At 38.7% G+C, this 14,594-nt stretch overlaps 1 protein-coding gene across 2 annotated transcripts in view; it reads right to left on the bottom strand.

Moving 5' to 3' along the window:
- The window catches only part of SIK2 (salt inducible kinase 2), a 57,082-nt gene that overhangs the window by 39,009 nt on the left and 3,479 nt on the right, over positions 1 to 14,594 (bottom strand). For both annotated transcript variants that reach the window (XM_064470951.1, XM_064470952.1), the window contains exons 2-3: positions 7,366 to 7,482; positions 3,596 to 3,659 (exon numbers count right to left, since the gene is read on the bottom strand). In XM_064470951.1, the coding sequence (XP_064327021.1) occupies positions 3,596 to 3,659; positions 7,366 to 7,482 (181 nt within the window). The remainder of the gene's footprint in view (positions 1 to 3,595; positions 3,660 to 7,365; positions 7,483 to 14,594) is intronic.

The raw sequence follows: 14,594 nt of genomic DNA, 5'->3' as shown, positions 1-14,594 counted from the left end.
AATCCAATTACAAAACAAACAAACCAACAGTACCTTCTATGTATGAAATACTCCAGCTAGAAAGATTTGACAGATTGGTAGGGGTTGGAAGGGACCTCTGGAGATCATCTCATCCAACCCCCCTGCTTAAGCAGGCACACAGGACCACGTCCAGGCAGGTTTTGAATATTTCCAGAGGAAGAGACTCCACAGCCTCTCTGGGCAGCCTGTGCCCCTGCTCTGGCACCCTCAAAGTAAAGTAGTGTTTCCTCATATGCAGGTGGAACTTCCTCTGTTCCAACTTGTGCCCACTGTCCCTGTCCTGTCATTGGGCACCACTGAAAAGAATCTGGCCTCATCCTCTTGACGCCCACCCTTTAGCTATTTATAAGCATTGATAAGTTCCCCCCTCAGTCTTCTCTTCTCCAGGCTGAACAAACCCAGGTGTCTCAGCCTTTCCTCATTAAGGAAAGCACTCTGCTGAATTTGCTCAAGCAGTTCCATGTCCTTCTTAAACTGGGGAGCCCAGAACTGGACTCTCTCCAGATGTGGCCTCACTAGGGCAGAGTAGAGCAGGAGGATACCATCTCTCAACCTACTGGCCACACTCCTTTTAATGCCCCCCAGAAAGGTGAAGTTTCCTTAACCTTTCACAATATTTCTGCTCCTCTGCTATTGTTCTATTCCTTTCTTCTGTTACTCTACTAGGACATGCTAGATTCATTCATGGAAAATAAACCCATTGTCCTGGGTACCATTCAAACTTAAAACAAAATTGTTATTACATATTGCTGGACAGTGAGCATTTGCTCTTCATCCGGCACTTAGAGTTGTAGTGTACTTTCTGGCTGAGAACCTGCAAAAAAACACAGAAGAGACTTTTTCCTCCCTCTGAAATTCTAACACATTTCTGCCGTTACCTCATTTCTGCTTCCTCCTCCAGAAACATATACGAGTGACAAATACATATGACAGCAGAGTATCCCATCCTTAATTACAAAACCCACTGAGAAATCATTCCAATAAATCAAGAAATGATTAATTTAGAAAAAACCTGTACAGGTATACTAAGTCTAATAATGGACCCTGAAAGATTCCTTAATTATTTTAATGAGAAAACAAGGTCTAAGAGAATTAGCTAAACTGTGTCTGAAATTAAAGGATCTGCAAACAGGGAAAGTCTCAGAGCCCAAAAGGCTTTGCTTCTTCAGAATGAGCTAAGAGTTTAAGTCAAAGTTTTACAGGAAATTATACACATTAAAGCCAAGACAAATAAGAAGGCAAAAAGAGTCACCATCTGAGTTACTTCTAGGATCTTTAGCCATGCTGATTAAAGTTTTATATTTTTTTGCCTTCTGTTAATTTGTTTTTCTTTATGACCACCTCACTTTCTCACATAAAGCAGCAGCAAAAAAGCCCTCCTGGTCATGTAAATGCAACTTAATAGTTATAGAATCTTGACCGAGTATTGAGAGTGTTTCACATATGAAACCTTAGAACTACACAAAATACCCTAACTTAACCTGATGTACGTACAAAGGTAATTTTTAGATAGATTTTTGGCTTATGCTAATCACTTATACAAGTCTGCATACCAATCTTGCAAGATAAACAACCTCCAATGTTGTCGTTCCCAAGACAAGTCATAAGATGAATGGAAAGATTTTGGGGCGGGGGGTGTGTGGTAACCAGACTTGTAGGCCAGCCTGCAACTCATGGCTGGGCTTCAAGATTAGCACTGGTTTGTGAACAGCAGCTTAGAAGGTGAGAAAAAACAGAATCCCCTTTCTTATTCAGTGTTTCCAGATGGAAATCAGTGTAAAGCAAATCATGCTGTTCCTTCAGAGAAAAGCAGAGCACAAAGAACAAATCAAAACAACCAAACCCACATTCCTGAGAAACACAGAAAAGATTCCCAGACCCCAAAACAGACCTATGCTAACATGCTGTATATAGAAATGGGGGTAACAGTCTCAGCCCTATTAGAACATTTCTTGCTATTCTGCAGGTTGCCAGCCATTTCGAACAAGTTTCTGAATAGCAAGCTTGTGCTTGGTCAGAAGAACAGAGGCTCACCCAAATTTGTTGTCATGTGTACAGGAGCTGAAAAAAGCATTTTTACTTAGATCACTAACGTGTGTTTTGAAGTTAAAGGCACTAACACAGATCAAGATGAAATATATTTAACTACTTTGTGTCACATTTCATATGTTTCTTCTTTGTGGCCTAAAAAGGAGCACTGCTGTATATAGCTAGTTCTGGGAAAAAATTCAGCCTATCCCTCCTTGAGGGAACTTTGCTTGCTACCCTGGCCTCAATAGCTTAAAAAAACCCTCAAACAATAACTTGGGACATGTATGCACAGTACAATAATGGAAGACAAATATGCCCTAGAGAGAACCAATAATGGCATAACAGATGTCATAAGCTGGACTGTTCAGAGCTATGACGGTTATTCAAGCTACACTGAAGGAGAACTCAAAGACTACAATCTGGATGCTGTAACCACGTCTGTTACTTATATTTAGAAGATATTTTTTTTTGTGCCTGTTACCGCAGTCAAGAAGGGAGAGTGAGTACAAGGATCACCTTCATACTAGAACACAAGCCTCAGGAGTGTGGAATCATTTTTACTATTCACTCCATAGTCTTTGGGAAGAGTAAAAGCTGATGCACAGACACTTCACAAATTCCCTTTTACCTAATCAGTAGCAGAAGATTTTAAAATTTAGGAAGCTTCCTCTATTCTTCTGGTCCGTCAAAATACTGAAGGATTCTCTACTGTTCTGCACTTTGAGTGATCACGTACACTAAGAGAAGGCTGAGCAAGTGTGACGTGTTATCTGCTCAGAATATTTATATACTACAATTATCCTGCACTGAGTTCAGTAACAACTTTTTCCAAAAAAATAGAATGGGATCTCTATTGCAGTCCAAGCTGAGCACTGCAAAACAAAGAAGTTGCATCATGAAGTATTAAAACGGAAAAAAAAATATTTTATGTTTCACACAAATCTAACACTGAAGGCCTGCCTGAGTAATGAGTTTGGGCCAGAGAACAACAATGAATGTGAATTTAACCATGCAGGTCAACAGAGAGAATGTAAAATTTTTTATTATGAGTGTTACTCCAAGTCACCCTGACGCCCTCTCCTGCCCACCGTGTTCTTCCTGAAAACGTAACAAAAATCATGTCTGGTAAATCAGTACATAACTGCACAAGAAACACTCTTCAGTTTACCTGAAATACTGTTTTGGCCACTGTTCATTATCAGGTTGAACATTTAAATGTAGCTTTTCATCTCAACGCTGAAAACATGGTAATTCTGTCAGCTGAGATGAGAGTTTATCCTGCACGGTTCTGTTTAACAAGCTATGTCTTCTGCTAAAGGAACATCAGTAATTTTTAGCTTTTTTTCTTATGCTAATGTACACTATAACAGTTTTCCCTGAAGTTTTTAGTTCTAAAATGAGAAACACTGACAGTTATCACACATTTCTTGACAAATAAAGTGACATACTACAGTAAAAGGGATCCTTGGGCAAGATAAGTACAATTGACAACCTTAAGAAGTTAACACTGAAATGTTGAACATGAAAACATTCTCTTACTTACCAAAAATTTCTCCATTTTTGGCAAATTCTGTCACAAGGTACAACATGCTTTTGGTCTCCATCACCTGTTGATGAAGAAAAATACAAATGAGATTGTGTGTGGGAAAAGCAAAAAGCAAACACACCCCCAAATGAATACTTATTTTTATGTTCTCTTCTGGTAAAGATGTGAAAGTCTGCCTTGCACATACTGTTAGCACAATCATTCACTTTGTTTTTTCAAGTTACATCAACAATTTCAAGGGGAGCAGTTGCATGCTAAGCACAAGGATAAGCTTTAAGTTCTTCATAAAGCGAGTGCACAGAGGAGAAGAGGTTTCTCAGCCACAAGTGACCAACACAAAACGTTTGTATCCTCAGCAGCTAGTTTAAAGACTTTCGTTTAAGGAATCTGCCTAATTTCCTTGTTCACCTTTTCTAACATGCTGATATCAGGCTGGTGCTTGGGAAAGAAGACTGGGGATAATAGTGACCTCTGTAACCAATAGTTCTCTAGTTATAGAATGAAATTAAAAAAGAAAAGGGGGGGAGAAAAACCAAATGAACAGTAGTCTTAAAACCTGGCAAAGTTCAGGTAAAAGCACCACATGACAGGATCCTATTATACAAATCAGACAGTACAGCTACATAACTACCACATCCTCAATATATCCTCTGGGAGCAGGGGGAACCCCCAAATTTAAGCATCTTCTACTTTATCTGCTGGTAAATTCCAGCCTTTCTATTTTAAGAAGAGACTACTCACAATTCAAAAACATGGGGGGGCTGGAAGGAAGAGAGCGAGATAAACAGGAAAAATGTAAGAGGGTAAAGGGAAGACTTCAAACCTTTTCCATGAACAGTTGCTCATGGCATTGAACAAAAAGATTTCATAGAATGGTTTAGGTTGGAAAGGACCTTTAGAGGTCATCTAGTCCAAGCCCCCTGCAGTGAGCAGGGACACCTTCAACTAGATTTCACCCAACAATTTGAAGTTCCATACCTCCACGATATAAGTTGGGAAAAGGTAGCCCGGTCAGTTATCTTGCAGCTTCTTCCTAATGATCCACTCCTCAATTTCTTAAACAGCTACTCAGGAATGCATTATACAAACAGCACAATCTAGAGACTGAAAGTGGAAAAACCCTCTACTTCAAAATAAGAAAGTAATTTAGGACTTCCCTTCAGTACAATACAACAATTTCAGTATCCAACATATTCTGGGCCTATTTCAATAACTACAGGAAAACAGTTCAGCCTGAGCTGTCTATGGACAAGACCTTCTTGAAGTCGGTTTCTGCATATTATTAATGTACAAGCTTCAAAGCACTAGAATACTGCTCACAAATGCTTTAAAATAAAAAAGGCAAATCCTGAAAGAAATATAAGCAGCAGAATTACCAAAAAACTGACAAGCCAGCAGACAGAACAAGATGGCAGTTCTTCAGTCTCTCCTGCACCCTTGTTTAATTCTACAACAGCTGAGCATATTATGACTGAAATGTCTGAATCTGGAAGGCAAAACAGTTTGGATAGACTGTTTTAAACCAACAGTTGGAGACAGGAAGCTGCAACAGCCTGTGGATTACATATATATGGAACCATTCTTAATCAAGCCAAGACTGCTAGCTTCATTACCTAACTTTGACAATCCTCAATAATTCCTTGACATAAGACAATTCAGAAACTTTTAGTGTGGACACAGTACAGCTATGGCCACATTATACAAGCAAGCTAGTGACACAATTTGATTGAAGACTATTTTAAAAATAAACACCTACCTACCAAATTCATTTATAACAAGCCAATCCCTTAACAGTAAAGGGGTAAGCACTACATAACATGTACCCGAGAAGGTACTTGTTAAAATAAGTCTGGAGATCCGCAAGTTCACTTGAATTCTCTTCTTGAATTCTATTTTAAGTATTTTCAGGCTCTCCTCTATCATTTCTGTGTTTTGTCATTCATTCAGAAGGAACTGTGGTAGATATTACTCAAGCGAGTTAGAAATTCAACTCCCTAAGGTCCACCTCTACTTGGTGAATCAATATTTTGAAGAGGAAGTGCTAGTCTGTTTCCCATAAGATAAAATTAAAGCTAAACAAGTCTAAACCAGGATCCTCATCTTTATTCAGTAGAACAACTCCAACACCATAGGTCCAAGTCCTTGTGCTCACATTGCCTTCACAGACATTGTCAGATGAACTTAAATTCAAATTTTGGTTTTAGCATGCACAAATCTTCATTTGTTTGTTGAGCTAGGTTTATATGAAACAAGCAAGAGTATCTCAGAAGCAGTATGTGATTTATTGAACAGAACACTAACAAACAGATCCCAATGGGAATATTCTCAGGAAAGCCTTAAAAGCAAGAGTTAACTGAAGCAGAGATGCCAGCAGCCTCAAACATTTTACCATATAGTAGCAGGAACAGAAAATGAAACAGAAGAGAAACAATATAAAACAAACCTGTATTTTACTATACAAACTATGCACACTAAAAGAGTCACAAGTAAAAACCTTCAGAAGTTTCCCTGTCTGCAATTGTATGCGTTATCACAAGGGCAGGTTTCTGTCTTATGTAAATACACATCGTTGTACCATAATTATTCATCCTTTATGTTAGCTGTAACATGTCCAGAGAGGGGTAATGAAGCTGGTGAAGGGTCTGGAGAACAAGTCTGATGAAGAGCACCTGAAGGAACTGGGGTTGTTTAGCGTGGAGAAGAGGAGGCTGAGGGGAGACCTTATCGCTCTCTACAACTGCCTGAAAGGAGGCTGTAGTGAGGTAGGAATCGGTCTCTTCTCCCAGGACAGTAGCAACAGACTAGAGGAAACAGCCTCAAGCTGCATCAGGGTAGGTTTAGACTGGATATTAGGAAAAAATTCTTTACTGAAAGAGGGGTCAGGCATTGGAACAGGCTGCCCAGAGAGGTGGTGGAGTCACCATCCCTGGAGGTGTTCAAACAACAGGTAAACGTAGCACTTTGGGACATGGTTTAGGAGCCATGGTAGCTTTGGGTTGATGGTTGCATTTGATGATCTTAGAGGTCTTTTCCAACCTTAATGATTTTATTATTATAAAGGGATGCATTCAATTCCACAACATGCCTAATTCACTGTAGGATAAATATCAATTTGTCCATATCCACAACAGAAGTGAAATGCAAGATTCCGACACAAATCCAAAGAACAGTTATTTGTCTCCTGGTAAATGCACTTCAAGATAAAGTGTTTGGGAAGCTCTTGCTTAGTGCATGCATTTACATCACAAGCACATCTGCAGAACCTGAAGTTACATATCCTCACATCTTATTACCTTTGGATAAGAAAAAAAGGCTGCAGGCAGTCCTCAACCTGCACTGTGAGCCAAGACTCAACTAAAGAAAACCACTATATCCACACAGATCCTCGAAGCTAGCACTCACCGTGCTGAATATTCCTACCCTGCTCTAGCTTACATAGTACCTCGTCTAACAGACAGCAAAGTCTCATCACCAGGTTTTTCCAACTTGGCTCTTTCACTAACATACAATTTACAACCTTCTGTGTATTTCAAGCATATTTCAGGTACACTTGAATATCTAACAGAGCCAGCCTAATTGATACCAGAGAATGAAAAAGACCACTACTCATGTACAAAAAAGTTAAGCACTTATCCAATGCAAATCAATTCCAGAAAAGCTGCATTTGTCAGAGTGGAGACCTACCAGAAGTCACTGGTGTAGAGTGCACCCTTTACACAGAAGCAAAAGAGAGGGGGAGAAGGGAAAAAAGACACCACTAACCATACCTGGTAGAGCTTTATAATGTGTGGGTGATCAAGCATTTTCATTATCTGCACTTCTCGGTAGATCTTCTCCAGATTCACAGCATCCAGCTGAGATTTGTCAATGATTTTTATTGCCACCTGCAGACAAATAGCAAAAGTGAGATTAAAACTCCCCAACATTTTCCTCATTAGTTTATCCTCATTATAAAGGGAATGATGTAAACCCAGTTAACTGGGGGCTTTCTTCTTGCTCAGAAACACACACAAATCCTACACTTAAATACAGCAGCACAACATTAAACATGTCAATAGTCCCACTAAGTGGCTGCATGACTATCATCTACAACAACATGTCAGAAAAAGAACAGGTGATGGAGGCCGGTGCTCCAATGAGCCCAGATGCACAACATTCATATCAGTAGCAGGTGGGAACAACTGAGGACCCTTCATGGAGTGTTGTAAAGACAAATATCTTCTTAAAAAGCCTAATGGTGTCCATTTCTGGAGTCAAGGTAGCCAATTTGAATCCCACAAATGCAAAATGATATTTTAAAAGAAAGACTGTTGGCTAAACAATATCAGAACATGGTGGATTCCTGTAGTTTCAACTGTCACACACTTATTTTAACTGTAATTAATAAGCTACTACATAAGGACATCTGCAGTTCATCTGTTCAGGGAAAGAGCTCTGTACAGATTGTTTGTCACTCAAATCTTGCAAACAGATCTCAATTAGTTTAGGAAACAGATCTTGGGCCTATTGACCTCGTTTTTAACCAGTGCCTGCAAAGTGAATTGCAGATAACTACACACGCTTAGGAGACTAAAAACTTCAAACAGGAGACATTTAAAAAAAATACTTCAACCAAGAAGAAAAGTATAGCTGCTGTAAAAACCATGCAAAGGATAACAATACTAAAGAGTACTGAATATATAAATGGTGTTTATTCACCCTGAATATCACATTATTAATGCTGAAGCAGGAACAAAAAAATATAAGTCACATAATTGCTTCCAATTATAACTGCATTTCACAAACTACTGAACTATAGGAGACAGCTGCTATGCAGGAGACAAAAATCCACAGGAGGCCAACCTCATTATCTCCAGTAAGGCTGATTATGGACCCACCTGAATTCAGAATTAACTATTTATTGACTTCATTTCAGTATGGTTTTGCTTGATAACCTGTTCAAAAGTCACATGTCTTTCCCAACTACCAGAAAAATAAGATTCTGCCATGAGTGAATGAACTGATCTAGCCTTAAAAGTAATTTTTGAGATGCAGGATGCACTCTTACATAGCTGAAGCAGAAGCACACTATTTTCCAAAGCAAACAAATAATTTTGAAGAACTTTCTTTAAAAAATAGGTGTGGGTTTTCTTAAAACAATGTCCAGTTAATGCAGAATTCACTGAAACTACTTTTACCAAAAACCAATACACATTTCTAAAAATAACGATACATACAGCGATTAGACAGAAAAAGGTTCACATCCCACAACATTTTCACCATTAATCATGTTCTTCAAAATGTAACAGTGGACACTTTGGAAGAAGTAGTACCTAAAATAGCATTCAACCACTCCACACTGCCCTCCTCCTTCCCAGCTCTCTACAACCTCCTTCTATCCTGGTATAACATACAGCAACTTAGGGGATCCTGATGCCTGATCTTTTCAAAACCTGCTTCCCCCTGGTGCCTTCTGCTAGCTATTTGTGTTTACAGCACTCTCCATAATGCATCTAACTCTGCCCTCTTTCACATTACACTACACTGCACACTGAGAAGCCTACAGGAACAGTGATGCTCAAGATGTCAGGTCCTAAAAGATCTCCCTTTGAAAGTTTGTCTTGGCTATGAAGACACTGTCTCTAAACCAGGCAAATAAAACGTGGATCACCTGCTTCTGCTCCTGTGTGTTACTCCCCCATCCTATTCCCATTCCTTCCAACCACAATATTAATTTGCAGTCTTACACTTGGTATATGTATAATGTTTGGTAATAAAGGCCTGGTTTACACATGCAAGGAATAAGGGACAGGCAAAAGAAGAACGGTAACATGCGTGGGACTGGACTATCCAAATACATACTTCCCACTTGGTCTTGCCAGATTTGTACTCCCTTTGACTACTCCCTACAGCAATTGCTTATTCTCTCAGCAGGTCCCCTTTCACTCACTTATAAAGGCAGAACAGCAAGCTGCTTCCTTATTTGGTCTGATTATATGCCATGTGGCAGCAGAGGATGCAAACAATCACTCATGCAGCTTAAGAAAAAACACCACACAAAACCCATAGTTTTAAGTCTCCCTGGCCTAATTTAAGATCACACCTAATAAAATTTCTCTAGTTATTGTTTGGTTTTTGCAGGCACAATTTATTAGCCTAAGAGTAAATCACTTCACTAGAAAGTTACAAAATGTCAAAGTAATCAAATGAAAGCACTAAAGCCAGACCAAATTCTTATACATCAAGAAACACTTATTAAAAACAAACTGTGTGTCACATTTCTCCCTTCCTCTATATTGTCTCTTTGGAATCAACCAGCGACACAAACTAGTTTCTCTTTCATTCTCCACATCTATCCCAGTTTATACCCATTATTTGGGTGACCTCCAGATTTAAGGAGAGCCGAGCCCACCATTTATTTACAAATCAATGAAAAGATTAATCTGCAGCAATCTTGCATTCTTATCACAAAATGGTAATGTATCTTTCAGTCAAGCAACAAGGTATCTCCAATCTTGGATATATCAAGTGTTCAGGAAAGTCTAAATGCCTCCTTCATCAATCTAGAGTAATGCAAAAAAATCCTGCTGCATTTTTTGGGTATTTAACAACAATCTAATTAGAATAGTGATTTACACAAAAAGCAGTAACATCTTAGTAACTTGAGGTATTTATAATAGCTTCTTTCTTCACAGAGACAACAGTGTAGAAGCTTTAACCAAAACTTGCATCTCTTGCAAGTTTTAAGACTGCCTCCTTCCCTGGCTCTGGTTCATTTAATTTCACCTCACAGTCACTGTGCATTTTCTCCCCATACTCAGCTGTTTTATGAAGCTCTCTTCAAATGCAAGCAAAAAAGTACACTAACTTTCTCCCGTTTACTCTCCTTGCACATAGGACACGTGTGTTGTCCAGAAAAGCTAATAAAAGCAAAGCTATACAGGACTTCAAAGAAAAAAGTTTAGGTCTAGCATATGAGGAAAAAAAATCACCCAACCAAGTGTAACTGCAGCAAAACAATAAAGTGGGGTAGGGTGGACAATTTTAAAAAAAAACAACACCCCAAAACACACAACACACCCAACCACCTCCCCCCAATACCAACCAAAAAACCCCAACAGCAGCCTGTTCTCTGGGGCTCAAACTACCATCACACCATCATCAGTTGGATTAGCACAAATACTTATATTTCCTTCTTTTACACTCACTTCTCACCCCCTCTTAGCAGGGAGAGGGAGAATTCTGCAAATGTATGGCTTGCTAGTGCTACTTTTTCCAATGAAACTTGACACCCATCACCTTATCCCTGTGAAAAACCTAGCTTTACAAGTACACTGACTCTTGGTGTTTTTTCCAATATAGTTTGGCACTTCCACAATTTGCTCTTAAACCTTGAGTATTCCTCTTACTGGAAGCACAAATATTTCAAATACAGCCTGTTACTACTTCCAAGCCTATCTACAAGTGTCTATGTTACCAGCCTTCTCCAGAGATATCAGGCATTATTCTGAACACTGCAGTTCCTAGCTTCCAACATCCAGATTTCCACACAAAAAAACCCAACTATTTTTTACCTTTGTTTTCCTAGATAAAAAAGTATCAATTTCCCTAGAAAAACCTCATTTGTCCTTCTCCAGTTTTAAAGATTAAATACTTCCATTTCCACTTCAATGTCTTAATAATCAGAGTCTGCTGTAGTTTTATGTTTTCCAAGGCCAACAAGACTATGCAACTATATAATCACTTCAGTTACTAACAAGAAAGTAATTTTATGTAAAATAAAAATGCACAGAAGACATTTTTTGTCTTCACATGGTTAAAATCCTTGAACAGATCTTACTTCCTGAGCAACAACCAATAAAATTTCATTAGAGGAAAGAAGCATTTAAAAAAAGAATAATAAAAGAGGAATGGGTCATATAAATTTGGGAAGCATAGCTACAAATCCTGCTATAACCTTCACTACACTTTCTGGCCAAGAACAGTGCTTCATGTTCCAATGTTTCCTACTTTCTTCCTTTTTCCAGCAGTTTCCTACCCTGTCTCCTTGCTGCACACATTTAGAAATACAACAATTCCCAAAGACTAGCGAAAGACTGGCACCAAATCCTTCCTCTGAATGTGTGGGAGCAAAAAAATAAGTCTTCAGGTCACACATTTCTTAAGAGCAGAATGGCCCCAGAAAAATCTTTTAATAGTTTAGAAACATTTCCTCACCTCCCCATACCACAAGTAAAAAATGATCATAGGTTTAGAACAAGTCAGATGGTTAACGCTCCACAGAAGCGCAGAGTAACATTCTATATTGTCTATACAATCACCCATCTACTCCCAAAATTATAACACTAACATGTATCACTGATGAAAGTATTCTTTATTTATAGATTTTGAGTCTGGCAATATCCATTCTGTTTACACACTAGGCATTCAGGTACAACCATGCATCAAGGACTTAGATGAATACTTCCACAAAAATGTTTTTATGAAGCTATCACCAGATAACAAAGACAGCATTAATAAAATGCTCCTTATTAAGTCAGTTAATACTGAACTCTTACAGGAAAATATGGAGTTAGAAAAAATTATGTTATGTGTGACTTAGCAAATGTTGGAAAACTAATTGTTTTGGAGCACTACAGAATGAGCCACTGTCTCAGCAGGCTACTTGCTACCTCTGTCGTCATGTTAGGAGATGCATTTTGTGCTGCTACATCTGCAATCTGTAAAAAAACGTAACAACAGACTTCTTTTCCTATATCATCCACCTGACTGCTATCACCTATATATTCATAAAAGTGTGTGTTGTGTACCATGTTAGTTCAGTCTCTCAGATATCTTGAGTAAGTCTAAGCATAGCTCTCCACTAATTATCTTATTTGAGATGCAAGACGGAGAGATGCACGCTAATGAAGAGCAAGCTATACTTGCAGTTTAAACAGGCTTTTAGTTTAAAAAACACACCACATTACCTCAATCCATATTTTGTCTTATATGGAGTCTGGAGTTATTTGGTACTATTATGTGGTTGTTTTTGAACACAGAGAGTAAAAGCACGTGCCTACTCGAAAGAAAAACTTTTGCTATTTGCAATCCTTGTACAACTCTCAATATGTGTATTATATGTGCACATAGTGGCAAGCTTCTATAGGAGAAGCAGCATAGTAGCAGCTGGCACCACTGCTTCTGCAGTCAAATGCAGATTAGATATTTCCGTCTATTATGAATCTTCAGTTTTCATACATCTTGCCAGGGCCATAGAAGATTTAGAGAAAAACCACTTGGAAATACTTAAAATCCAGCAACTTCTTCATAACTATGTGAGAAGGAACAGTGCATTCAACAGCAACAGCTCACTTTTGTCCCTCATCTCAGCTCTGTCACGATGACAGGAAAAAGGGAAGTAATTCTTAGAGGTGGGGAAGCTGCTTCAAGATGAGGAACAGTTTCCTATCTGAAAAGTCTGGTTTGTTCCTGAATATACAGCTTGCTAACAACTACTAGCATCTTGCAGAGATGTTGGAACATCACTTGAATGTTTTTAAGGCAGTGCCAAGAGACTAACTGCACTCATTTCTCTACTATGGTCAACCATTGCCACACACAAACTGACTCTAATTTGGCACATGCCAAATTAAGGACAATTATACAAATTTCACTACTCTAGTTTTTGCTTTTTTCCTAATAGTTATCACTCCTCCTAAGGAAATTAAAAGACCACAAACCAAAAAATCCTAACCAAACACCAATATTAGTATCAATATTAGTACATACTTCAAATGACAAAAAAAGGGAATCCTGTTCCTTCCCGTATCACGGGTTTTTGTAGCTTAGAACTTATATTAAAAAATATCTTTGCAACTTTCATTATTTTTTTTTCATTTTAAAATATTAGGAATAGCACGCATTACCTTCCTTATTTTACTAAAGGCCTAGAGAACTGGAGTTAGCTCAGTCCTTATCTGACATCTGGGAATTGAAACTGTCAAGTAGCAAGGATGAAATGCTTGTCAAGAAAGATGGAAGTTCTTCTGTCCTTCAGCTACTCCAGCTTTCACTTTTCATTGGTTTTCTATTAATCATTTAATTCTCCAACCAGTCTTTAAAAAAAAGAAACAACACACACACCCCCAACTCGACCTAACAAATTTACATACGAAGAGAGGCTTGTCTATGTCAGTGAAAGCTTTAAGGTTTCATGCAGGTTACAGAAATTCAGATTTGAGTTGTTAACCTGATACAGCCTAAAAGTACAGAAACTGCATTAAAATTAACAACTTCCTGCTATCTAGAGCAACTCCAATTTACAAAGTGTTTAGATATCAGATTTATAAAAGGATTAACCTCCCTTAAGGTGCAGCACATTATGCTCAACCTGATCTACCTGTGAGCTCCCACTCTCCACCTCCAGATCTATGTTCCTCCTTTCCCCCTTGCAACAGATCTAAAAAGCTCACAGCTGCAGAGTTAAATCAGCGCCCCGAGTCCATTTTTTTTTGCTACAGTTTCCGACTGAATTACTCCACTAACCCAAACCGTGTGCTATATAGCACAGGGAGCTGCTGTCTCTGCTCATGTCACTCACTTTTACATGTACTTAAGCACACTCTATCAGGCACTCACATCTAAGCTAGTATCACATCTTGTATCAGGAGCTGGCAATTTTCAGAGAAAAGTGCAAACCACCCGTAACATGCCAGACAGCTAAAAGCGTAACTGTGAACTGTAAGGACATGCTAGCCGGAAGGGTTTCATTTTCATCTGAGGAGCACTGGCTAGTGTTCTTCCACAGATGACTAATCCTTACAGGGTATTAGTTACAGAGTTTTGGGGGTGGGTGGGAAACATGACTCCTTCACACAAGACTAATCACAAAGACCTTCTTCATCCTTAAAGCGCATTGCTTTTTTCCAAGTAGTACCTTCATCTCTTCCGAGTGTGTTTCACTACTGCTCATTATTTCACACGTCATTTTATTTCACTAGAAGCAAATATCCATCTTCTTGAACTTTACACTTCC

This window comes from Phalacrocorax carbo, chromosome 21 (assembly GCF_963921805.1).
Source record: "Phalacrocorax carbo chromosome 21, bPhaCar2.1, whole genome shotgun sequence".
In the NCBI taxonomy this organism is placed as follows: Eukaryota; Metazoa; Chordata; class Aves; order Suliformes; family Phalacrocoracidae; genus Phalacrocorax; species Phalacrocorax carbo.
This window is presented reverse-complemented; position numbering and strand designations above follow the sequence as displayed.